A 25,713-nucleotide genomic window follows, 5' to 3' on the forward strand; every position below is an offset into this window, starting at 1 on the left:
CAGGCTCAGCCTTGGTTGGCAAACTGAAGTTCTTGCTACAACAGTGACTTTTGTGATAAGAACTGGTGCTGTGTTGAGTGATTGGACAAAGACTCTCTCTGCAGCCACACACACACACACACACAAACAAACAAACAAACGGCAACCTCCTAATTTATTGAAGCCAAGTGTTTTGAACCTACTCTAGCCTGAACATTACTTTGGCACCATCCGTGTATAATGCCGCATGCAAAAAAATTGCACCCTTGCGATCTCCGTGAATTAAATCTGGAGCAAGGAGCACCACCAAGGGATGGTGCTGTGCTTGGCAACCAATTGTGTGGACTAATCATAACCGTTCATCAGCATGCATTGGAAGGGCAGGTCTACTCCAGCTTTTACCCCTCCTGATTTCAAGTACAATGCAGTGGACTTGAACAGCAGCATTAAGAAGGAACTAATCTGCCTTAAGTGATCTTGAGTGAGGGACCCATCAGCCATCGAGTGTCAGCTGGGCAAGCAGTACCTTAAAAAAGGGGAAAACTCTCTCACCAGAGAATGAAGCCGATGGGAAAATGAAGACAGAGTCCTTTGTGTCAGCATTAAGAAATTCCACCTGTCCCCTTTCATAGTCCAGAAATACTCGGATTCTCCTAGGGGTGCAGAGGGGGGACAGAGGTGTCACGGGGGTAGTGAGAGCCTGGTATTGACCAAAATCCCCTTGCAAGGCCCAGATCCCTTCCTCCGGGGTCAGCTTGAGCTCTATCTTCCTCCTCACAGAGGCCCGGGCTACCCCCACAGCCCAAATGCCCCCATCCTCCACGTTGACTTCCCAGTAATGTCTCCCGGAATTGAATCCTTCGCAGCCCAGCACGCAGCAAGAGGACTTGAATCGCTTAGGGTTATGGGGCACATCTGTCCTGGTGACGTCCCATCTCGCGCTTTTTCGATCCTCAGAGATTATGATTTGGGGGTTTGCTGTGTCTGTGTCAAGGGTTATGTTGACTGCAGAGAGAGAGAGAGAGAGAGAGAGAGAGAGAGAGAGAGAATATGCTGGGATAAAGGAATAGTTTATATTTTTGTCAGCTAATTCCAAATTGGATTTGGATTTGATATCCCGCTTTATCACTACCCGAAGGAGTCTCAAAGCGGCTCACAATCTCCTTTCCCTTCCTCCCCCACAACAAACACTCTGTGAGGTGAGTGGGGCTGAGAGACTTCAGAGAAGTGTGACCGGCCCAAGGTCACCCAGCAGCTGCATGTGGAGGAGCGGAGACACGAACCCAGTTCACCAGATTACGAGTCCACCGCTCTGAACCACTACACCACACTGGCTGTAGTTTAGGAGCCTGTGGTACAGAGCTCATTTTACAAATGAGATGTGTTCTTTCAGAAGCCCCCCACCCCTGCCCATTCCTCTGTTTAAGCTGTTTTTGATATGGAACCTGCTGGTGAAAGGCAGGAAATAAATTTAATGATGTTGACAATGGTGATGATGAGGCACCTCAAGATTTACCGTATTTTTCGCCCTATAGGACGCACTTTCCCCCCTCCAAAAATGAAGGGGAAATCTGGGTGCGTCCTATGGGGCGAATGCAGGCTTTCACTGAAGCTTGGATAGCGAGAGGGGTCAGTGCGCACCGACCCCTCTCGCTCTCCAGGCTTCAGGAAGACATCCGCAGCCTAGGCAGCCCTGTGGGAGTTCCCACAGGGCTGTCTAGGCTGCGGATAGCAGCCTGCTTCCCGGAGTGCCGGGTGCGCTGAAAGCAGAGCACCCGGCGCTTCGGGAACACATCCGCAGAGTGGGGAGCCCTGCAGGAGTTCCCCACAGGGCTCCCCTCGCTGCGGATAGTAGCCTGCCGCCCGGTGCGCAGGGCGCCCTGAAGCAGAGTGCCCCTCGCGCCGGGCAGACATCCGCAGCGTGGGGAGCCCTGCTGGAGTTCCCCGCAGGGCTCCCCACACTGCGGATAGCAGCCTGCCACGCGGCGAGCAGGGCGCAGTGAAGCAGAGAGCCCCTCGCGCTGGGCAGACATCCGCAGCGTGGGGAGCCCTGCTGGAGTTTCCCGCAGGGCTCCCCACACTGCGGATAGCAGCCTGCCGCCCGGCGAGCAGGGCGCACTGAAGCAGAGCACCCTGCGTGCCGGGCAGGCATCGGCCAGCCCCACAAGCTTGGAGGACAGCAGGGAGGCACAGCACCGCCATCCCGCTGTTCCTCGCCCTGGTTCAGTTTCGCCCTGGTTTTTTGGGGGGGGAAATAAAGGAAATTTCCCCCCTTTATTTCCCCCCAAAAAACTAGGTGCGTCCTATGGGATGGAGCGTCCTATGGGACGAAAAATACGGTATCTGTCGCAATCAAACTGATCCAGTTAAGTTCAGACCTCTCCGTATCAACTATGTCTTTCCAGAACCAAACATGAATGAACTAACTTATCTCACAAATGTTTTCACCAGTTGCTTACCCCATTCTGTCCCCAGTTCTGATGGCAGAGTGTCTAAGGGATGAGAGGAGACATGCATGATTTTCAAACAGCAATCAATTTCTAATTTCATTTATATATTCTCAGAAAAGTGGGTTCCATTACCCTCTCTCACTCTCCTTGCTGCAAGTAGGTATATTTTCTGCTGCAAATACTTAGCGGGTAGTTGAAAGGGAATGGACAGGATTGCCAGAAAAAGTGAAATTAAGGGAGACCAAATAATAAACTCAGTCGTATCTTCCAAAAGCTCAGAAAGGGAAGCTTTTAATGTTTGACAGATGACTGTATTTTAATATTTTGTTGGAAGCCACCCAGTGGCTGGGGAAACCCAGCCAGACAGGCAGGGTATAAATAATAAATTATTATTATTAAAGGATCTAAAAATATATATGCATGCAGAATGCACTTTTTGACACTTTGCAATACTTTTCAAGAATACCTTCCATACGAGAATGGATTTACAGTGGTACCTCTGGTTACGAACTTAATTCATTCCGGAGGTCCGTTCTTAACCTGAAACTGTTCTTAACCTGAAGTACCACTTTAAGCAAATGGGGCCTCCTGCTGCCACCGCACAATTTCTGTTCTCATCCTGAGGTAAAGTTCTTAACCCGAGGTACTATTTCTGGGTTAGCGGAGTCTGTAACCTGAAGCGTCCGTAACCCAAGATGTATGTAACCCGAGGTACCACTGTATATTTTTCCGATCATTTGCTCCAGTAGCAAACTCAGCTGACTAGAGCTGACAGAACTACAACCAAAATAAGGTGACTAATAATAATAATAATAATAATAATAATAATAATAATAATAAATTATTTATTATTTATACCCCGCCCATCTGGCTGGGTTTTCCCAGCCACTCTGGGCGGCTTCCAGAAGAATATTAAAATACAATGATTCATCAAATGTTAAAAGCTTCCCTAAACATAGGGGAGACATCAACAAGCTCAGGAGGAAATCCAACGTTTCAGGGGATAGTGAGAGGGGGCAGGTGAACTAATGGGGCACTCCCACCAAAAAAAAAAAAAAAAAAAACAGCCCAGGGGGGAATTGTACTCATGAAAGCTGAATGTCTTTTTTTTTTTTGTGATGGACAGAAAACGGGGGGTGGGGGGTGGGCAGTCTGGAGTATTCTGGAAGACAGCATGGCTGGCAGGAATCCTGAACAGGAGCACTTCGCATTGAACCCTTTAGCCCAAAGTTCTACTTGCAACTTTTAAAGCAGGTCATCAGTACCTTTGAAGTTATTCAGGATATCTGTGAGCACACTGTTTTTCTCAGATAATTCACCGAGTCTTTTTTCCACCTTGGATGGCATCTCTTCAGGTGGCTGAAAGGGTTCCTTGTCAAACCTTGGAAAAAGAAATGCGTCAGTTTCCCACCGTTCTGCAGATGCCCGATTAAGGCTGCGTGACACTTGGTTTTTTACAGGCAAAAGTTGTACTTAAATCTGCTGGCCCAAGATTCAGCCCTGGAAGCTGATGCTGTGATAAAACAGGTGAAATAGTAGCATGTGTCCCTCAGAGGTGGAACTGTACAGTATGAGTACATTTAGCTCTTTGGGAGAAGCAGTGAGATGACTGCAGTTTCTCTGTAAGAGCATCCTATTTTCTGATAAGTGATACTGCAGGATTTTGTAGCTGGGGAAATGTTTTTCTTCAGTGCATTCATTGGTCTTATGACTCTTCTGTTAAATGTGATTTTGCAAAATAGACTAAATCCCACATTTTGCTTGTTATTTTTGCTATGCCAGGAAAAGCATATCCTGGGCTCCCCAGAACAGTCTTTTGTGAAGCTGTTAAGAGCACAGTGCCTTTGTCCATTTTTTTAAAAGCCATCCTGGAATAACTCTCACACAAGGTAAAAGGACCCCTGGACGGTTAGGTCCAGTCAAAGACGACTATTGGGTTGTGGCGCTCATCTCGCTTTCAGGCCAAGAGAGCCGGCATTTGTCCACAGATAACTTTCTAGGTCATGTGGCCAGCAGGATTAAACTGCTTCTGCCGCAACGGGACACTGTTATGGAAACCAGAGCTCACAGAAACGCCGTTTACCTTCCCACCACAGCGGTACCTATTTATCTACTTGCACTGGCATGCTTTCGAACTGTTAGGTTGGCAGGAGCTGGGACAGAGCAACAGGAGCTCATCCTGTCGCAGGGATTCCAACCGCCAACCTTCTGATCGGCAAGCCCAAGAGGCTCAGTGGTACAGACCACAGCACCACCCGTGTCACAGTAATACCAAAGAGTATCCCAAGAGTATCCCAAGTGTGATTGTATGAATATGGAAGAAATAGAAAGCCCATCTCAGCTTGGAGACTGGGAGGAGCTGCTAACAAAAGTGGGAAGAGCCAGAGGTCCACATGTACAAAAGACCCGGCCCAGCTCATGGCATCTTGACCACAAACTTGACATGAGCCAACAGTGTGACACGGCAGCTAAAAAAGCCAATGCAATTCTGGGCTGCATCAATAGGAGTATAGTATCTAGATCAAGGGAAGTAATAGTGCCACTGTATTCTGCTCTGGTCAGACCTCACCTGGAGTACTGTGTCCAGTTCTGGGCACCACAGTTCAAGAAGGACACTGACAAAGTGGAACGTGTCCAGAGGAGGGCAACCAAAATGGTCAAAGGCCTGGAAACGATGCCTTATGAGGAACGGCTAAGGGAGCTGGGCATGTTTAGCCTGGAGAAGAGGAGGTTAAGGGGTGATATGATAGCCATGTTCAAATATATAAAAGGATGTCACATAGAGGAGGGAGAAAGGTTGTTTTCTGCTGCTCCAGAGAAGCGGACACGGAGCAATGGTTCCAAACTACAAGAAAGAAGATTCCACCTAAACATTAGGAAGAACTTCCTGACAGTAAGAGCTGTTCGACAGTGGAATTTGCTGCCAAGGAGTGTGGTGGAGTCTCCTTCTTTGGAGGTCTTTAAGCAGAGGCTTGACAACCATATGTCAGGAGTGCTCTGATGGTGTTTCCTGCTTGGCAGGGGGTTGGACTCGATGGCCCTTGTGGTCTCTTCCAACTCTATGATTCTATGATTCTATCTTCACTTAAAGGGTCACAGCTAGCAATCGCGGGATAGAACTCTGCCTTAGATTCTGGATAATCCTTCACATTCAGAGTTGACAGTGCTGGTTAGATCAGGGATGGTGGAACATGTTGTTCTGCAGATGGTGCTGGACTACAACTCCCATCATCCCTGACAGGTACACAGGCTGGGCCTGATGGGAGCTGGTGTCCAACAACACCTGGTTCCCCATCTCTGGGCAAGATGATCTGTCACAGTATACCACAGTTTTAGTATTTTGAAAAAGCAAACCATCTGCAAACCGGAATGAAGCAGGACAATCTTAAGGGCATATATTTATGCACGTGTATGCCTTCAGTGGGTGTCAGTGCCACATACCTGCCCAAGGTTCTCCTGATATCCTAGAGAGAGAGAGAAGAGGAGCGTAGGTGGATAGGAAAGAGAAAGACAGGAACTCTGCATCAACATGAGCATAACAGGAGATTCTCATTATAGCCACTTATATCTGAGAAACAGAGACAGCGTAGTTTAGAAACTGCACAGCTTCTAATCGTCGGGAGAAGAAAGCAGGGCAGTGGGGAAATGAGTTAATTGGAATGAAATTATGCATTCATCTGCTGAGACAGGGAGGCAGGCATTACTGAGCAAGCCATTTCAACCGCAGTAGAAAGATATATCTAACAACAGTGTTTGCTATTTATGTAGCTCTTTTCTGGTCTGCATACACTTAGCTGGACCCTGTGTATTACTTACTGGGCAATAAGTATAAGGATTCAGTTATGTTAAGGACAGTTTTAGGCTTATTCTTCAGCTTGATGTGTCCTTTTTTCAATTTTACCCCACCCAACAACCACCTCATCTCACCTGCAAGAATTCGCTGTCTGGCTGTGTACACTTCTCTTCTATCTCATCTATCAGGGCACTGAGAGAGACAATCTCATCAGAAAACTTTCCCCCATGTTCTTTCTGATGCTTCATAATCTCCTTCTCCAGCTCATTCAGCTGAAGCAGCAGGAGTTTTTCTTGCTCCTCCAGAAAGTGATGCACCAGCTCAAATTCAGACATCAATTTCTGCCTCTCGGCTTCTGTTTGCTTCTGTAACATAGGGAGGAAAGAGGGAGAAAGATGGGTCAGGGCATTGGGAAGATCAGCAAAAACCAATCAAATAAGCAGAAATTAATCTGAAATACTGGAACTCTTTTGGAAAAGCAAAATATGCTAAGTTTTGATTTTAAAATTCAGCAGCACAACATGACGGAGCCTTAGATATCTGAAGATGGCTATCATATCTCCTCTCAGTCTCCTCTTTTCCAGCCTAAACATACCCAACTCCCTCAACTGTTCCTCATAAGGCCTGGTTTCTAGACCCTTGATCCTCTTGGTTGTCCCTCCTCTGCACATGTTCCAGCTTGTCAACATCCCTTTTAAATTGTGGTACCCAGAACTGGACACTCTGCTCAAGGTGTGGTCTGACCAAGGCAGAACAGAGATTACTTCCCTTGATCTGGACATAATACTTCTGTTGATGCAGCATAGAAAAGCATTAGCTGTTTGTTTGTTTGTTTGTTTGTTTGTTTGTTTGTTTGTTTTGCTGTTGCATCACACTGTTGACTCATGTTCAGCATGTGGTCTACTAAGACCCCTAGATCCTTTTCACATGTACTACTGGCAAGCCAGGTGTCCCCCCCATCTTATATTTGTGCAGCTGGTTCTTTCTGCCTAAGTTTAAAACCTTAAATTTGTCCCTATTCAAATTCATTGGGTTAGTTAAGGTCATCTTGAACCCTGATTCTGTCTTCCATAGCATTAACTACCCCTCTGAGTTTGGTGCCATCTGCATTTAAGGCAGCGGATTGCACAAATCAAAATGCAAGTATAATCAAAGCAACAAAACAAAAAGCTAAAATTCAGAAGCAAGTAGAACATCAGAGAACCTGCCTGCGAGAAAAGATGGGTGTTTTGTTTGATCCAGCAAGGCTCTTCTTATATAGTGAAATGTTGCCATGGGAAAAGAGCTGCATTTGGAACACTACAAGGTCTATATATCCTCCCTGTTCCCAGGTGACTCCAACCACTGATAGTCTTAAAGGTAAAGGGACCCCTGACCATTAGGTCCAGTCGTGACCGACTCTGGGGTTGCGGCACTCATCTTACTTTATTGGCTGAGGGAGCCGGCGTACAGCTTCCGGGTCATGTGGCCAGCATGACTAAGCCACTCCTGGCGAACCTGAGCAGCGCACGGAAATGCCGTTTACCTTCCCACCGGAGTGGTACCTATTTATCTACTTGCACTTTTGACGTGCTTTCGAACTGCTAGGTTGGCAGGAGCAGGGACCAAACAACGGGAGCTCACCCCGTCGCGGGGATTCAAACCGCCAACCTTCTGATCGGCAAGTGCTAGGCTCTGTGGTTTAACCCACAGCGCCATCCACGTCCCACTGATAGTCTTACCCTATGTGAATTTTATTAGCCCACTTTTAAAGCCTTCCAAGCTGGTGGTCATCACTGTTTCCTTGGTCTGCTCATTAAAGCCCTGCATTATATCTTCAAGACCCAGGATGTAAAAGCACATTAAATAAAGATAAACTGTGAAGAGATCCAAGATTTAGAACCTCAAAGCCAAAGTGAGAGCATTTGGGTCAAAATTAAGGGAGAGAAGAATAACAGGGACCTCATTGTGGGAGTTTACTATAGATCCCCAAGCCAAACGGAGGACATAGATGATGCCTTCCTGGAACAGATGGCCAAGCATGCAAAAGGAAGGGAGATAGTAGTAATGGGGGACTTCAATTACCCGGATATTTGCTGGATGTCAAACTCAGCCAAGAGCATAAGGTCAAACAGATTCCTCACTGGCCTTGCAGACAACTTCATTGTCCAGAAAGTGGGAGAAGCAACAAGAGGAACAGCCATTTTAGATCTGGTCCTAACCAATGTTGATGACCTGGTTAGTGGGGTAGAAGTGGAAGGATCATTAGGCGCGAGTGATCATGCTCTTCTGAAGTTTACTATACAGCGGAAAGGAGCAGCCAAGCATACTAGGACTCAATTTCTTGACTTTAAGAAAGCCGACTTCATAAAACTTAGGGAAGTGCTGGGTGAGATCCCATGGACAGTAATACTAAAGGGAAAGGGAGTTCATGATGGCTGGGAGTTTGTTAAGAGGGAGATAGTAAAAGCACAACTTCAGGCAATACCAATGAGACGGAAACATGGAAGGTGCCTAAAGAAGCCAGGGTGGCTATCTAAAGAACTTTTAACTGAGTTAAGATTAAAAAAGGATGTGTACAAAAAATGGAAAAGGGGGGAAACCACCAAAGAGGAATTCAAACAAATAGCCAGCTCGTGTAGACACAAAGTCAGAAAAGCTAAAGCACAGAATGAACTCAGGCTTGCTAGAGAGGTTAAAAGCAACAAAAAAGGCTTTTATGGGTATGTTCGTAGCAAAAGGAAGAACAAAGAAACAGTGGGGTCACTCAGAGGAGAAGATGGTGAAATGCAAACAGGGGACACAGAAAGGGCTGAACTCCTCAATGCCTTCTTTGCCTCAGTCTTCTCCGATAAAGAAAAAAATGCCCAACCTGAAGAATTTGGAGCAAATGATTCAGCAGAGGAAACACAGCCCAGAATAACTAAGGAGATAGTACAAGAATACTTGGCTAGTTTAGATGTATTCAAGTCTCCAGGGCCAGATGAACTGCATCCAAGAGTATTAAAAGAACTGGCAGATGTGATCTCAGAACCACTGGCAGTCATCTTTGAGAATTCCTGGAGAACAGGCGAAGTCCCGGCAGACTGGAGGAGGGCAAATGTTGTCCCTATTTTCAAAAAGGGGAAAAGAGAGGACCCAAATAATTACCGCCCAGTCAGTCTGACATCAATACCAGGGAAGATTCTGGAGCAGATCATTAAGCAAACAGTCTGTGAGCACCTAGAAAGAAATACTGTGATCACCAATAGTCAGCATGGATTTCTGAAAAATAAGTCGTGTCAAACTAACCTGATCTCGTTTTTTGACAGAATTACAAGCCTGGTAGATGAAGGGAACGCAGTGGATGTAGTCTACCTTGATTTCAGCAAGGCATTTGACAAGGTGCCCCATGATATTCTTGTAAAGAAGCTGGTAAAATGCAGACTTGACTATGCTACCACTCAGTGGATTTGTAACTGGCTGACTGACCGAACCCAAAGGGTGCTCATCAATGGTTCCTCTTCATCCTGGAGAAGAGTGACTAGTGGGGTGCCACAGGGTTCTGTCTTGGGCCCGGTCTTATTCAACATCTTTATCAATGACTTGGATGATGGACTCAAGGACATCCTGATCAAATTTGCAGATGACACCTAACTGGGAGGGGTGGCAAACACCCCAGAGGACAGGATCACACTTCAAAACGACCTTGACAGATTAGAGAACTGGGCCAAAACAAACAAGATGAATTTTAACAGGGAGAAATGTAAAGTATTGCACTTGGGCAAAAAAAATGAGAGGCACAAATACAAGATGGGTGACACCTGGCTTGAGAGCAGTACATGTGAAAAGGATCTAGGAGTCTTCGTTGACCGCAAACTTGACATGAGCCAACAGTGTGACGCGGCAGCTAAAAAAGCCAATGCAATTCTGGGCTGCATCAATAGGACTATAGTATCTAGATCAAGGGAAGTAATAGTGCCACTGTATTCTGCTCTGGTCAGACCTCACCTGGAGTACTGTGTCCAGTTCTGGGCACCACAGTTCAAGAAGGACACTGACAAACTGGAACGTGTCCAGAGGAGGGCAACCAAAATGGTCAAAGGCCTGGAAACAATGCCTTATGAGGAACGGCTAAGGGAGCTGGGCATGTTTAGCCTGCAGAAGAGGAGGTTAAGGGGTGATATGATAGCCATGTTCAAATATATAAAAGGATGTCACATAGAGGAGGGAGAAAGGTTGTTTTCTGCTGCTCCAGAGAAACGGACACGGAGCAATGGTTCCAAACTACAAGAAAGAAGATTCCACCTAAACATTAGGAAGAACTTCCTGACAGTAAGAGCTGTTTGACAGTGGAATTTGCTGCCAAGGAGTGTGGTGGAGTCTCCTTCTTTGGAGGTCTTTAAGCAGAGGCTTGACAACCATATGTCAGGAGTGCTCTGATGGTGTTTCCTGCTTGGCAGGGGGTTGGACTCGATGGCCCTTGTGGTCTCTTCCAACTCTATGATTCTATGATTCTATGATTCTATGATTCTAATGCCCACATTCCTTGCTAGGCTATACCACAGGATTCTATACTGACCAGATATTCCTGGTGTCTATTTTCTCCAGCCAGTTTTAACCCCAGGAGCTTCTCTTTCTCTTCCTTTAAGCTCTGCAGACGGCTCTGGATTTCTTTCTAAACAAAGAGAAACTTATTTTGAAATAGTGTTATCGTTAGTAACAAATGCCCCTGCTGCCTCACATACAAGCAACGGGTTACATCCAATTCAACCTATAGTGAGACACACAAAAATACTGATATTCCATAATCAACACGGGAACAAAAGAAACCCACGCAAAGTATTGGAAGACACAAGATCTACCCACCCTGGAAGAATGGCAGATGAAAGTAATGGACTATATGGAACTGGCGGAAATGACTGGCAGAATCCGAGACCAGGGAGAAGAGATGGTGGAAGAAGATTGGAAGAAATTTAAAGATTATTTACAGAAACACTGTAAAATTATTGAATGTTAAAATGACGTTGGAATGAAACAAAGCGGTTTTAGTAATAAGGTTAAATAGGAATATGTAAAAATGGATTAAGAAATAAGATAAAACAAAGAGGGTAAGGATTTGCTGAATTAATTATCTGAACTGGAATACAAAAAAAGGAGGTGTGAGGAAGTCATGAAAATAAGTAAAAGAATTGTAAGATATAGAAAGAGGGACTTATTTTTAACTGTTTTTATTTTTTCTGTAATTCGTATTTTTTGTTTTTATCATTTCTGTAATCTTTTTCTCATTGAAATTTTAATAAATATTATTTTTTAAAAAAGAAAGAAACCCTCTCAGATTATGGAGCAGTGGAAATAAAATATTATGGCATGAACCCAGCATTTTATTTCTCCAACTTCAAACATACTTTCAACGTCACACATAGTTTCAAAGGCAAGAAGGGGGGGAAACCAAGCAACAAGATTCTTCAGACGAGAAGGAACAATGCTACTGCTGCTGCTAATAGCACTAATAATATTGGTAGGTTGGTCTCAATGTCATCGTCATCAACAACATAATGTTGCATTATTATTATCAGCGTTTTCACTATTAGGATAATAACGGCTTCCTTCCTTTGAGTTTCAGTGTTTGTGCAAGGTTCTACCGCAACAAGAATGGGCCTGTCTGTAGCTTGGTGGTAGAGCATCTGCCTTGCAAGCAGAAGGACCCAAGTTCAATCTCCAATGTCTCCAGGTAGAATCATACAAATCTAAAGTTGGAATGGACCCCAAAGGTCATCTATTCCAGGAATCACAAGTAAAGCATTCATGACGGATGGCCATCCATGGTAAAGTTGGTTGAGACTAGGGCTGCCATATGTCTGCAGAACTGATGTTTGGGGGAATTTCCGAAAGGCGGTGCACTGTCCTGGATCTTAGAGAATGCAATTTGGAAGGGGGTGGGGAGCTATTGGGTTGTTGTTTTTATTTTTATTATGTATTTGATTTAGTACAGTGGTACCTCGGGTTACTCCTGTCAACCTAGTAGTTCGAAAGCATGTCACAGTGCAAGTAGATAAATAGGTACCGCTCTGGCGGGAAGGTAAATGGCGTTTCCGTGTGCTGCTCTGGTTCGCCAGAAGCGGCTTAGTCATGCTGGCCACATGACCCGGAAGCTGTACACCGGCTTCCTTGGCCAATAAAGCGAGATGAGCGCCGCAACCCCAGAGTCAGCCACGACTGGACCTAATGGTGAGGGGTCCCTTTACCTTTACCTACCCCGGGTTAAATACTTAATTCATTCTGGAGGTCCGTTCTTAACCTGAAACTGTTCTTAACCTGAAGCACCACTTTAGCTAATAGAGCCTCCTGCTGCTGCCGCGCCGCCGGAGCACGATTTCTGTTCTCATCCTGAAGCAAAGTTCTTAATCCGAGGTAATATTTCTGGGTTAGCGGAGTCTGTAACCTGAAGCGTATGTAACCTGAAGCGTATGTAACCCGAGATACCACTGTATCTTGATTTTATTCTGTGAACTGCCCTGAGACCCCCGGGTATTGGGCGGTATATAAATTCAACTAAGACTAACAATAATAATAAAATTGTGGGTTTTTGGCATTTTTTTAAAAAATTAACAACTTGGGAGTCAACAGCTCAGGGTGCCCTGGTTCTTACTTTTTGAAATATGGCAGCCCTAGGCGAGACTCCTTCCTGAAATCCTGGGGAATCATTGTCATTATACCAAGCAAAATGGACCAATGCTTCTGACTTGGTGGGAGCAGGGCCGGATTTAGGTTTGATGAGGCCCTAAGCTACTGAAGGTAATGGGGCCCTTTATATGTCCGGCTGTCCTTTGTCAACAACAAATTGTCGCTTTTTTTGTGTTGAATATATGCTAAAGGGTAATTGATGGACCTAATAGGTATCTAAAGCCATTTGCACATGTTGCCATGCAACCAGTCCATGCAGAATGTAGGCACCCCATATCTAGAAATGAGCAAACCAGTGATATTTTAGGGAGCAGGCTAGCAGGCGGGGCCCATGACTGAAGGAGCATCTCCATCCCCATCGTTTTGCCCAGACACTGAGGTCCAATGCCGAGGGCCTTGTGGCAGTTCCCTCACTGCGAGAAGCAAAGCTACAGAGAAACAGGCAGAGGGCCTTCTCGGAAGTGGCGCCGGACCTGTGGAACGCCCTCCCATCAGATGTCAAGGAGATAAACAACTACCTGAAGGCAGCCCTGTTCAGGGAAGTTTTTAATGTGTGACGTTTTGTTGTATTTTTAATCTTTGTTGGAAGCCGCCCAGAGTAGCTGGGGAAACCCAGCCAGATGGGTGGGGTACAAATAATAAATTATTATTATTATTACATCCTAGGAACCTACAGAACACAAAACACTGTTGCTGTATGTAGGTTTTATTTCATTTATTTTTTATCTTATATTTTGGAAATGTACATCCAGTTTTTTCCCCCTTTGAAATTTTTTGGGGGGCCCCAAGAGAGTGGGGCCCTAAACTACAGCTTGTTTAGCTTATACGTAAATCCGGCACTGGGTGTGAGCCACCTTCCTATATTCCACCATTCTGAGGAAGGGGTGCCTCAAGGGCGCCAAATTATTATTATTATTATTATTATTATTATTATTATTATTTATTTGTACCCCGCCCATCTGGCTGGGTTTCCCCAGCCACTCTGGGTGGCTTCCAACAAAGATTAAAAATACATTAAAATGTCAAACATTAAAAACTTCCCTGAATGGGGCTGCCTTCAGATGTCTTCTAAATGTCAGGTAGTTGTTTATCTCTTTGACATCTGGTGGGAGGGCATTCCACAGGGCGGGCGCCACCACCGAGAAGGCCCCTCTGCCTGGTTCCCAGTCAAGTGCGCGCGCGCGCGTCCTCCACTATTCACCTTATAATCCTGGGCTGCTTCCTCCACGGGGAACACAGCGTGGCTCCTGTGCGCTCGGGACTCCCGGCAGATGCAGCAGATGAGCTCTTCCTCCTCGCTGCAAAAGAGCTTCAGCGCCTCGCGGTGCTTCTGGCACAGCTGCCTCCCGCCGCCGCCGCCCGGCTCCTCCTGCTCGGCGCGGGAGCCCAGCCTCTTGGCGATCTCCACCACGTTGCCCAGCTCTCGGTTGGGCCTGAAATTCCTCTGCAGGGACACCACCCGGCACTGAGGGCACGAGAAGTCGCTGCTGCGCTCTTTCCAGCACTGCGCGATGCACGACCTGCAGAAGCTGTGGCCGCAAGGGATGGAGACCGGGTCGCGGAAGTACTCCAGGCAGATGGAGCAAGTGGCTTCTTTGTGCAGGCTCTCCACCGGGTTCTCCATGACGGCGGCGGCAAGAGCAAGAAACGGCAGCGGTGCCCGGTCCTCCGGGCTCAGCGGCGCTCCGGAGCTCAGGCGGAGAGGCCGAGCCAGGGAGAGGATTAGGACCGAGGGAGCGTAACTCTCTGCGCGCCCAAGAAGCGCACGCTCCGCCAACCTGGCGCCCTGCAGACGTTTCGGACTACAATACCCATCAGCCCCTGCCAGCGTGCACGCTGGCAGGGGCTGATGGGTACTGTAGTCCGAAACGTCTGCGGGGCACCAGGTTGGGGAAGGCTGCGTTATGGGAAATGGCTGGTTTCCAGCCCAGTCCTCTCTATGCGTCTCCTGAAAAGTGGGTGGCTACCCCCCCCCCACTTTTGTGTTTTTTTGATTTTCAGTCTCAATCGAATTAGATAAAAAGGAGAGAATGCCAACAATAACAACAAATCTGCGCTTCTGCCCTCCACCAACCTGGTCTCCTGAAGCTGTTTCGGACTACAATACCATACCCAACAACAAATTGTTGTTATTGCCGGATTTACAGATAAGCTGAAGAAGCTATAGCTCTTTAGGGCCCCACTCTCTTGGGGGCCCCCAGAAAAATTAAAGGGGAAAAAACTGGATGTACATTTCCAAAATATAAGATAAAAAACAAATAAAATAAAACCTACATATAGCAACAGTGTTTTGTGTTGTGTAGGCTCCTATTTGTTATGTGCAAATGGCTTTAGATACCTATTAGGTCCATAAATTGCCATATAGTATATATTCAACACAAAAAACAGTGACAATTTGTTGTTGACAAAGGGCAGCTGGACATATAAAGGGGCCCCATTACCGTCAGTAGCTTAGGGCCTCATCAAACCTAAATCCTGCCCTGACAACCATCATTACCCCCCCAACCCTAGGACAATAGTGTCTCATACCAAATGCAAACAAACAATGAAAAAGACTATGATTTGAAAGCGGGTACGCCATATGTAGGTTTCCTTGGTTTGTTTGGTTATTTGTTTGGTTCGTATCACAAAAAATAACTTCAGTAAAAACTAATTTTAAAATACACACACAAACAAACGATAGCAACAGGTACAGAGGCATCACCAAAAAGGGAAATATTACTGAAGTAATCCCAGTTGTGGGTCGTTGGATGTACAGTAGTCAGGTGGTAGTGTCATTCCACAATGGCTGTCGATGGTTCCTAGCCACGGTGGCTGTTTTCTGCCTCCACAGTTGGAGGCAGCAATGGCCACTCTGACCTACCCACAGTACAGCAGACCAAGCAGATCTTAAAGCTCTTTCAAGAAGAGTCCAGGAGTGCCATCTGGCAGAAAATATGAGGAGCAGGGGGAGGGGGTTGCCATATTTCAAAAAGTGAAAATCTGGGCACAAAAGTTGGCAAAGCTGTTCAGCTTCTTTTGCAAAATCTTAACACACCAATTTTGTGGTATGGGGGATGCCATAGCCCTGGCCGCAAATTTTTGAGGGGGGGCAAGTCTAGTGCAGCCCAGCACTCCTCTCTGGGCAGAAGTTTTTAAATTTCCTTTATCTCTTTTCTTCTACTTTTTAGTTTAAAAAGTTTTTGGTGTGCGCTTGTGTCTGCAAGCTATTTTTATTTATTTTAATTGAAGCTTGAAAACATACACAAAGAAAACACAGTATACGGAAATAAACATAAAATACCAAGCATGTTTATTTCTGTATACTGTGTTCTCTTTGTGTTTTCAAGCTTTAATTAAAACAAATAAAAATAGCTTGCAGACACAAGCGCAAACCAAAAATGTTGATCAGAAAGCTCTGGAAGCTCCTTACTGAAACATTAAAAGCGGACTCCACTGCTGTTTGGGGCCTTCCTTCGGTATTAAGCCTTAATTTGTTTTGGCAGAAGAAAACTTGGACTCAACGTCAATCCGATTTCCTCATTACAGTTCGCAGGAATTTACTGTCTCCAAGGCAGCCTGGTGTCATCTCAGCCAATCCGGGAGCTGGAGCCAGTTAATGACACGTCCAAGCGAGTAGAGGAAAGTGAAACTTAACTTCTGACTAGAGAATCATGGATGCAAGCGCTCTCTTAGGAAACCTGAGCAAGGAAGCTTCCTGCTCCATCTGCCTGGAGTATTTCAAAGAGCCGGTGTCTGTACATTGTGGGCACAACTTCTGCCAGGCCTGCATCACTCAGTGCTGGTGGGGGCAGGAGACTGGCGTGTCTTGCCCCCAGTGTGGGGAAAGCAGCCACCAAAAGAGCTTCAGAGAGAACCAGCATCTGGCGAGAATCGTAGAAATTGTCAAATGCTTGAATCTGGAAGCTGCCAAAGCACTGGAAGAGGGGAGAGTGTGTGAGAAGCACTTGGAACACCTCAAGGTCTTCTGCAAAGACGACAAGATGCCCATCTGCTTGGTCTGCACTATTTCCAACGAGCATCAACATCACACTGTCGTTCCGATAGAAGAAGCTGTTCAGGATTACAAGGTACAGTGGTACCTCGGGTTACAGACGCTTCAGGTTACAGACTCCGCTAACCCAGAAATAGTACCTCGGGTTAAGAACTTTACCTCAGGATGAGAACAGAAATCGTGTGCTGGCAACGGGAGGCCCCATTAGCTAAAGTGGTACCTCAGGTTAAGAACAGTTACAGGTTAAGAACGGACCTCCAGAACGAATTAAGTTCTTAACCCAAGGTACCACTGAAAGGGGTGTAGCTCAGGCGGGGTGGAGTATCTGGACTGCTTGCAGAACATCCATGGTTCAATCCCTGGTATCTCTAGGGGAGACAGGGGATGTTTCCTGCCTCTGGGGAACTGCTACGGGTTGGTTGGTGTAAACCAGCCTTTCTCTACCTTGTTGTTGGACTAAAACTCCCATCATCCCTGACCACTGGTCCCGCTAGCTAGGGATGATGGGAGTTATAGTCCAACAGCATATGAAGGGCCTAAGGTTAAGGAATGCTCGTGTGAACAATACAGAGCTAGATGGGCTTTGTATAAGGTAGCTTCTTACACGTATTCAACTCAGTTTTACTCAGGGTAGACCCCTTGAAATTAATGAACATGACTATGGTTACATTCACAAAAGGTAAAGTAAAGGACCCCTGACAGTTATGTCCAGTCGTGGCTGACTCTGGGGTTGTGGCGCTCATCTCACTTTATTAGCCAAGGGAGCTGGCGTACATGCATGTGGCCAGCATGACTAAGTGGCTTCTGGCGTACCAGAGCAGCACACAGAAACGCCGTTTACCTTCCCGCCAGAGCGGTACCTATTTATCTACTTGCACTTTGATGTGCTTTCAACAGCTAGGTTGGCAGGAGCTGGGACCGTGCAACAGGAGCTCACCCCATTGCAGGCATTCGAACCGCTGACCTTCTGATTGGCAAGCCCAAGGCTCAGTGGTTTAGACCACAGCGCCACCCGCACATTCATACCACACATTTAAAGTGCTATGACACCGCTTTAAGCAGTCACACCTTCCCCTGAAGAATTCTAGGAGACGTAGTTTGTTGAGGGTGCTGAAAAGTGTTAGGAGATCCCCCATTTCCCTCACAGAGCTACAATCCCCAGAGCACTCTGTGAAGGGGGACTGATTCTTCAGCTGCTCTGGGAAGTGTAGTTCTGCGAGGGTAGCTCTCAGTGCCTTTAACAAACTACAGCTCCCATAATTCTTTCAGGGAAGCCTTGACTGTTTAAAGTGATAACAGCAATTTAAATACATGCCATGAATGTGGTTTAAGTTATTCAAGTGAGTTGACTCTTGCCATATGTAGAACTGGCAGCAAGCACGTTATCCCTTTTGCTGATTATTTCAAGTGAGAATTATGTGACTTAAGCCCCACACAGGTTGCTCAGACTCTCATAAGTTACCTCCCTCTTGTTGTTAATTAAATTTGTATTTCACCCTTCATCCATAGATCTCAGGGCAGTTCACAACATAAAAACACAAAATACATAATAATATTTAATAATAATAATAATAATAATAATAATAATAATAATAATAAAGCACTTTCCCCTTCCTATCTTACTACAGTGGTACCTCGGGTTACATACGCTTCAGGTTACATACATAGGCTTCAGGTTACAGACTCCGCTAACCCAGAAATAGTGCTTCAGGTTAAGAACTTTGCTTCAGGATGAGAACAGAAATCGTGCTCCGGCGGTGCGGCAGCAGCAGGAGGCCCCATTAGCTAAAGTGGTGCTTCAGGTTAAGAACAGTTTCAGGTTAAGAACGGACCTCCGGAACGAATTAAGTACTTAACCCGAGGTACCACTGTATAGGTAAGGTTCCCCACCCCACCCCCATGCCCCACAAGCCTGCTAATAATTTCTCTGTTGAAAAGGAACACTTCCAGATGCAACTGAAGATCTGGAAGCAAAAGACCGAGGAACTCCAGGCCCTGAAATTAGCTGAAGTGAGAAGACGCTTGAAACGTCTGGTAAGTCAGCAGTTCTCAGACGTAACACCTGATTGGAGTTTAAAACATGTGGAGGCCTGCCAGGTGGATGAAAGCAGTCCAAGTTGCCCATTTCCCCCTTCTACCAGGCTTCTGTGCCTTTAACAGGTGCATAACAAACAAAATATTAGCAAGTGGTGCTTTTCCACTATGGATGCTGAGTGATGGGGAAAGCTGGTTGTTCAGGTGTTGATGCCACAACTCTATACCGTAACATTTCCTGTTGACCTTCCCTGCCTTCCTTTTGACCTGCTCTTTGCAGGAAAGGTTAGACTCCGAAGGGAAGAAGATTGTGTCTGAATTTGAGCAGCTCTATCAGTTTCTAGAGGATCAAGAAGAATTCCTGCTGGCCAGGCTAGAACAGCTACAGAAGGAAGTAATAATGGAGGAGAAGACCACCACATCAGAGATTTCCAACCTTCGTGACCTCGTCCGCGATGTGGAAGAGAGATGTAAGCAGCCTGTGAGTGAATTCCTCCAGGTAAGGAGAGCAGGGATCCTTCCTCTGGGGCCTTGGGGCTACTAAATCTAGACAGGCATGGGGTAATCTAGATCTAGCATGTTTATTTGGAGGACAGCTCCTGCTTGTTTTCACGACCTAACTCACTGCCATGTACAGGGCTGGAAAGGATCTGATGATCTAGAATGGAGCAGTGAACCTGGCTTTTTTTGGTCTTCACATGTGGCTTAGTGTTCTCGCTTGAATTTCCTGGAGGGAGCCAATTCAAGGGCTAGTCACACAACACTGGCAAATCAGGGGCGTAGCAGCGAAACTGCTAGCACATCTGCAAAGCTAAGCAGGGTCCGGTATGGTTTCAGATTGGATGGGGCACCAAGTGCTGAGATTTCCTGCATTGCAGGGAGTTGGACTAGGTGACCCTTGGGGTTCCTTCCAATTCTACGATTCTTAGAGTTTCAATTGAGGGACCGAAAGCATCTTGCGGTTGAAGGATCTCTCTCTGCAGATTTGATGTGTAGCAGCAGCACCTTCATGGGACCGTGGGTGGTGCTGTGGGTTAAACCACAGGGCCTAGGACTTGCTGATCGAAAGGTCGGCGGTTCAAATCCCCACATGGCGGGGTGAGCTCCCGTCGTTCGGTCCCAGCTCCTGCCCACCTAGTAGTTCGAAAGCACCCCTAAGTGCAAATAGATAAATAGGGACCGCTTTCTAGCGGGAAGGTAAACGGCGTTTCTGTGTGCGGCGCTGGTGCTGGCTCGCCAGATGCAGCTTCGTCACGCTGGCCACGTGACCCGGAAGTGTCTTTGGACAGCGACGGGCAGGGGTACCTTTACCTTTACCTTTTAGCAGCACCTTCAGGCTCTTCCTGTACATTTGTAAGAAAAGCAAGTATTACAAAAACACCATAAACTTTCTAGATCAGGAATAGGGGATCTGTCCAGTGGGCTGGATCATTATTTTCCCCACACCCCTGGAGGCTGCATGAAAAGTAGGTGGGGCTGCCCCACTTATCAATCACCTTGCATCAGAGTGATGTCAGAGTTTGGCCAGCTGATGAACGTGTCAAAGAGAGAGAGATGGTTAGGACCTGTTGTTATTTCTTTTATCTCTTTATTGTTTGAACAGATGAAAACCTTTTATTTCTTTACTTTTCAAAATAAAAAAAAGCCTTTGGGGGAAATAGCAAAAGGAAGATGGGAGGAAAAGGACTGACAGGGCAGAAGGAACGACTGCAAACAAATGACCTTACAAGTATTTAAAGTGTGTTTTCACCTGGGAATAAATATTGAGACGTTTAAGCAGAGAAAAGATGCAAGCATTGCCCCTCTGCTTCAGGCAAAGTAACCGGAGAGAAGCTGCAAACAAGAGAAGTTAAGAGTAAAAACACTTAAAATCAGAGAATTGTAGAGCTGGAAGGGACCATGCGGGTCATTTTTGTTAGAATTCTTGCTCCATGACTGCAGTCATGGGATTGTTGTCTATCACATGACAGTATATGTTTTGACTCCACAGAGTGGGAAGTGACAGAGACAGGATGTTTGTGTGACTGTGTTCTGTGAAGTGGGACTATTGTCCTTTGTTCTTTTTCTCTTTGCTGTCTGATGCTAGAGAGAGAGGGAGCCACGTTGCAGTGCTCCGTGTGTGTTTATATGTAAATAAAGTAGATTAGCCAAAATGCTGAGTTGCTGAGGTCTGTCACACAAGGTGCGCAAACGCCGCAGATCCCTGAGTGTGCCGATGTCGGTTGGCATAGGTCGCTGTGATGTTCGGGCTGAAGAAAGCTTTTGAAGCTCCCGAACGATCGACCAGGAGGGAGGGAACATGCCAGTCGGGCAAGTGTCTCTGCCAGGGTCCTACTCAAGTGTAGGCTGAGCTCCAGACAATATTGCCCAACCCCCTGCAATGCAGGAATATGGAACTTTAACAATGTGGAACAATGAGCAATGTATGTCTGATTAGCATAATCTCACTTTGTGTTCTCTCTCCCATCTCTAGGATCTCAAAAACACCTTGAGCAGGTACGGTTCTCTCATGAGTTCAGACCAGTACTAGAGACAGGCCTGAGGGTTGCAGGATCTGTGCTGGGGTGCAAGAGTCTCATTGACGCTGCTTCCTTCTCCAAGGGTGGCCTTGATCCACTTTACACACAATCACTGGTTCGGGGGTGGGGGTGGGGAATACGCTTATTCTGGGAATCACTAACTCCCAAGTTGGAGGCACAGGCAAAGAACATGGGTTTGAGAATTCTCAAGTCCGTGGTTAAGGAGAGCCTTTCCCCCTTCCAGATGCGAGGATCAGAAGACTCAGAAACCAGTGGGTTGCTCTCAAGATCTGGAGAAGAGGCTGGATGCATTTTCCGAGAAAAGGATGCATCTGGAAAAGATCTTAAAGAAATTCAAAGGTGCCAAGGTGGGGGTGGAAGGGAAGGGAGGAATTATTATTACTAGAAATAGTAAAATAGTAATTTTTAACATTCGTTTGTCACTATATATATATACACATATATAGGTAAAGGGACGCCTGACCATTAGGTCCAGTCGTGGCTGACTCTGGGGTTGTGGCGCTCATCTCGCTTTGTTGGCCGAGGGAGCCGGCATACAGCTTCCGGGTCATGTGGCCAGCATGACTAAGCCGCTTCTGGCGAACCAGAGCAGTGCATGGAAACGCCGTTTACCTTCCCGCCTGAGCGGTACCTATTCACCTACTTGCACTTTGACGTGCTTTCAAACTGCTAGGTTGGAGCAGGGACCGAGCAATGGGAGCTCATCCCGTCACGGGGATTCGAACCGCCGACCTTCTGATCAGCAAGTCCTAGGCTCTGTGGTTTAACTCACAGCGCCACCCGTGTCCCATATATCTCCCGGATTATTGCAGAGGGCGATTTAGGGGACTGTGACTGGTTCACCTGCCCTGGGTGCCAAGCCAAGAGGGTGTTGCAGGAGGCGCCACAACAAGGAAGCAGGGAGGGAGGGGATTTTGGTGCTGCACAGGGTGCGCTGAAATTTGAAAGCCCAAAGTGCGCCACTGAAATTGGGTTCCCAGCTGGTGATCAGGAGTGGCCAGCATGATGGAGCAATGCTGTGGTACCACCCTTTTGATGGCAGTATTGCTGCTTCATACCTGGACAGCGCAGTGATGAGTCAGGGGAGTGGAGAGGTTGGTGCTATGTGGGCACGCTGGCAGAGCCAACCTGGCAGGGTATTTGTCCATCCCATACTTCTCTATGCATTTCCCCAGTACTTTCCTAACTGCAAAAAGTCTTTTCTTTTTTAAAAAATGTGAATTTGGAGCACCAGGGCAATAGATCCACTTTATGTATTTTGTGTTTTTCATGTTATTATTTAATGTAAACTGCCCTGAGGTCTATGGGATATAGGGCAGCATGCAAATTTAATTAATAATAATAATAATAAATAATTTTGTAAAGCTAAATTTTCCGTATGCTCTTGAATCCCTCCTGCAAAATATGAACAATCTGAAGTTAATAAACAGCTCTTGCTGATCTACTTCAAAATACGCTGAACTCTACCAGTGCCCTGTCTACCTGCTGCCCACCCCTGCTCTAGATCATGTTTCTCTTTGGCACACACACCAGAGCTCCTCATATAAATTGAAGGGGGAAGAGTTCCTTGAATGTATAATTCTGAAAATCACTGGCCCAAGCGCATCAGCTTTGTGGAATCTAATCTCCATTTTTCTCCTCTCTTCCACTAGCTGCTGTGTCAGTTGAACTGGAGAGCATATCTTTGTCCAAAGAGGAACTAGGAGTCCGGAAAGGCAGGACAAGATTATTTGAGTTGCCTTATGCCGAAGTGAAAAAAAGAGGCACAAGAGGTGAGTAGTTTTTGTGCTCAGTAGCGGTTGCACACTTTCTGGGTATGTTGCAGCAGTAGGGACAGGGAAGATTTTTAATTCAGTTATCAGGGAAAGGCAAATCTACATAATTAGCACTTTCTGGAATTCTTCTTCTTTTTCTTTGGCGATCACTCGTAGCCGAGTAAGATTGTCTTCCATAAACATGGTTTTAACAATGAGTCCGTAAGTGACTGTGGAGGCCAATTCTGGATCCACATGTCCTTCCACAGTGGGGACATTGGTTTCTGGGCAGGAGTTGATCACGGTGTGGATTTGCCAAGCATGCCTTCCTCTTAGCACGCTTCTCCCTTGTGTCCTGAGTCGAGTGTCTTCAAAGCCCATGACACCTTTGGTGTCTCCAATTGGAACACTTGCAGGCAAGTGTTTCCCAATTGTTGGTGTTTATACTACATTTTTAAAAATTTGCCTTGAGACAGTCTTTAAACCTCTTTTGTTGACCACCAGCATGACGCTTTCCATTTTTAAGTTTGGAATAGAGTATTTGCTTTGGAAGACGATAATCAGGCATCTGCACAACAAGCCCAGTTCAACGAAGTTGATGTTGAAGAATCATTGCTTCGACACTGGTGATCTTTGCTTCTTCCAGTACACTGGTATCAGTTTGTCTGTCTTCTCAAGTGATGTGTAATTTTTTTCGGACAAATTGAAACACCCACCCTTTGAAACTCCTTCTTCTTTTAATGTTGCAGTGTGGTTCTCCATAGCAGCAAATAATGTGTCACAAAAATACGTATATTGGGGGAAAGCATGGATCAAAATACAATATTAGAGAAAATAACATACACAAATGCATTGTAATAGGGAACCAGTTCTGTCTGTAACATGTTGTTGTTGTTTAGTCGTTTAGTTGTGTCCGACTCTTCGTGACCCCATGGACCAGAGCCCGCCAGGCACTTCTGTCTTCTACTGCCTCCTGCAGTTTGGTCAAACTCATGCTGGTAGCTTCGATAAAACTATCCAACCATCTCGTCCTCTGTCGTCCCCTTCTCTTTGTGCCCTCAATCTTCCCCAACATCAGGGTCTTTTCCAGGGAGGTCTGTAACATACACTCTCTCTTTTTCCTCCCTCCCTTCAAAGTGAACGTGACGCTGGATGGAGACACCGCAAACCCCTTCCTCGTCCTCTCGGCGGATCAGAAGAGTGTGAGACTCGGAGATGCATGGCAGGATGTAGCTGACAACCCCGAGAGATTTGATCCTTACCCCTGTGTGCTGGGCTGCGAGGGACTCACGTCGGGGAGGCATTATTGGGAAGTCGAAGTGGCCAGTGGGAAGCACTGGGCCGTGGGCTTTGCAAAAGAATCTGTTAAAAGGAAAGGGCAGATCACCCCTAGCCCTGAGGAGCAGATATGGGCTCTACAACAAAGTGGGGATCTCCTTGAAGCTCTAACCTATCCTCCGACTATCTTGCCATCGGGCAACTGCCCCAGGAGAGTCTGGGTATTTCTGGACTATGAAGAGGAACGAGTGGCGTTTTTTGATGCCGATACATCAGTGTTAATCTACGTTTTCTCACCAGCAATGTTTAGTCAGGAGAGAATCTTCCCTTGGCTCTGGGTCTGGCCTGGAACCGAGCTGAGGATTTAGCAGCGAGTTTTGATGTTAGTGTATTGGCTAACTGCAGCGAGGCTGAATAACACACACACACACAAATATCACTTGTCTAGGTTTGGGTAGCTATCTTCTCTATGGCATAGGAAGAGTGGCTTTACAGGCCATGTCCCACTTGCAAGGCAAGGATCCTGTTGTGAAACAAATCCCAAATTTCCTTCCGCAAGAACCCACATTTTGTGCCAATAAAAAACAAACCACTAGCAAATTGTATTGTGCTTATTAGTTCTAAATTACACAAACTTTGTGCTGATTTCAACTCTTTTAAACACAGCCAATGTTAGAAGAATACATACATCGTATAAGGTCGAGATAGCCAAGATGGTGCCATCTAGATGTTGCTAGACTACAACTCCCATCATCCCTGACCCCTGGCAGAGGCTGATGGGAGTTGTAGTGCAACAACATCTGGAGGTTTCATATTAAAGGAGCGGCACCGTTAGGCCTGGACTGCTGGGCACATCCCCTGCCCCTCGCTGCAGATGGCTGGCGCCATCAGACAGCACCCACAAAACCTTCCTTTAAAAAACAACAACAGTCTTTCACCATGAGCTCAATGCAGCCAGAGCAAAGCTCTCCACCCATTTAATTCTGCAGGGTGCCTCTGGGCCCCACATGAAGAAGACCGGCAGGTGCCTGTAAAAAGATGTGAGGATGTCACAGATGTCACAGAGACTGCTGCTGCTGATGGCTGGCTGGCTGGCAAGGAAAAAATGAGGGAGGACCAAGCAAGCAGGCAGTGTGAGAAATACACCTTCCCCTCTTTCTAATTTTTCTGGGGTGGGGAGGACCCCATATCTCCCCTCCCCTACTTTTTACCAGGGTTCTTTCCCTTACACATGGCCTGCTAACTG

At 46.4% G+C, this 25,713-nt stretch overlaps 2 protein-coding genes across 2 annotated transcripts in view; one reads left to right on the plus strand and one right to left on the minus strand.

Annotated features, from left to right (window-relative positions):
- Positions 1-21: 21 nt before the first annotated feature.
- LOC307209117 (zinc finger protein RFP-like) lies at positions 22-14,627 on the minus strand. Its single transcript, XM_079964216.1, has 7 exons — positions 14,069-14,627; positions 10,763-10,858; positions 6,357-6,587; positions 5,871-5,893; positions 3,695-3,810; positions 2,439-2,471; positions 22-984 (listed from the first exon to the last, which is right to left on the minus strand). The coding sequence occupies exons 1-7, from the start codon at positions 14,489-14,491 to the stop codon at positions 473-475; spliced, it is 1,434 nt and encodes a 477-aa protein (XP_079820342.1). The 5' UTR covers positions 14,492-14,627; the 3' UTR covers positions 22-472.
- A 1,619-nt stretch (positions 14,628-16,246) lies between these two features.
- LOC307210928 (uncharacterized protein) overlaps positions 16,247-25,713 on the plus strand; it is a 29,810-nt gene continuing 20,343 nt past the window's right edge. Inside the window, exons 1-7 of the mRNA XM_079967133.1 lie at positions 16,247-16,937; positions 18,800-18,895; positions 19,176-19,394; positions 21,369-21,391; positions 21,659-21,774; positions 23,088-23,207; positions 24,327-24,834. Of these exons, the coding sequence (XP_079823259.1) occupies positions 16,521-16,937; positions 18,800-18,895; positions 19,176-19,394; positions 21,369-21,391; positions 21,659-21,774; positions 23,088-23,207; positions 24,327-24,834 (1,499 nt within the window). The 5' untranslated portion in view covers positions 16,247-16,520. The remainder of the gene's footprint in view (positions 16,938-18,799; positions 18,896-19,175; positions 19,395-21,368; positions 21,392-21,658; positions 21,775-23,087; positions 23,208-24,326; positions 24,835-25,713) is intronic.

Source organism: Podarcis cretensis (assembly GCF_951804945.1).
Source record: "Podarcis cretensis genome assembly, chromosome: 2".
Classification (NCBI taxonomy): domain Eukaryota; kingdom Metazoa; phylum Chordata; class Lepidosauria; order Squamata; family Lacertidae; genus Podarcis; species Podarcis cretensis.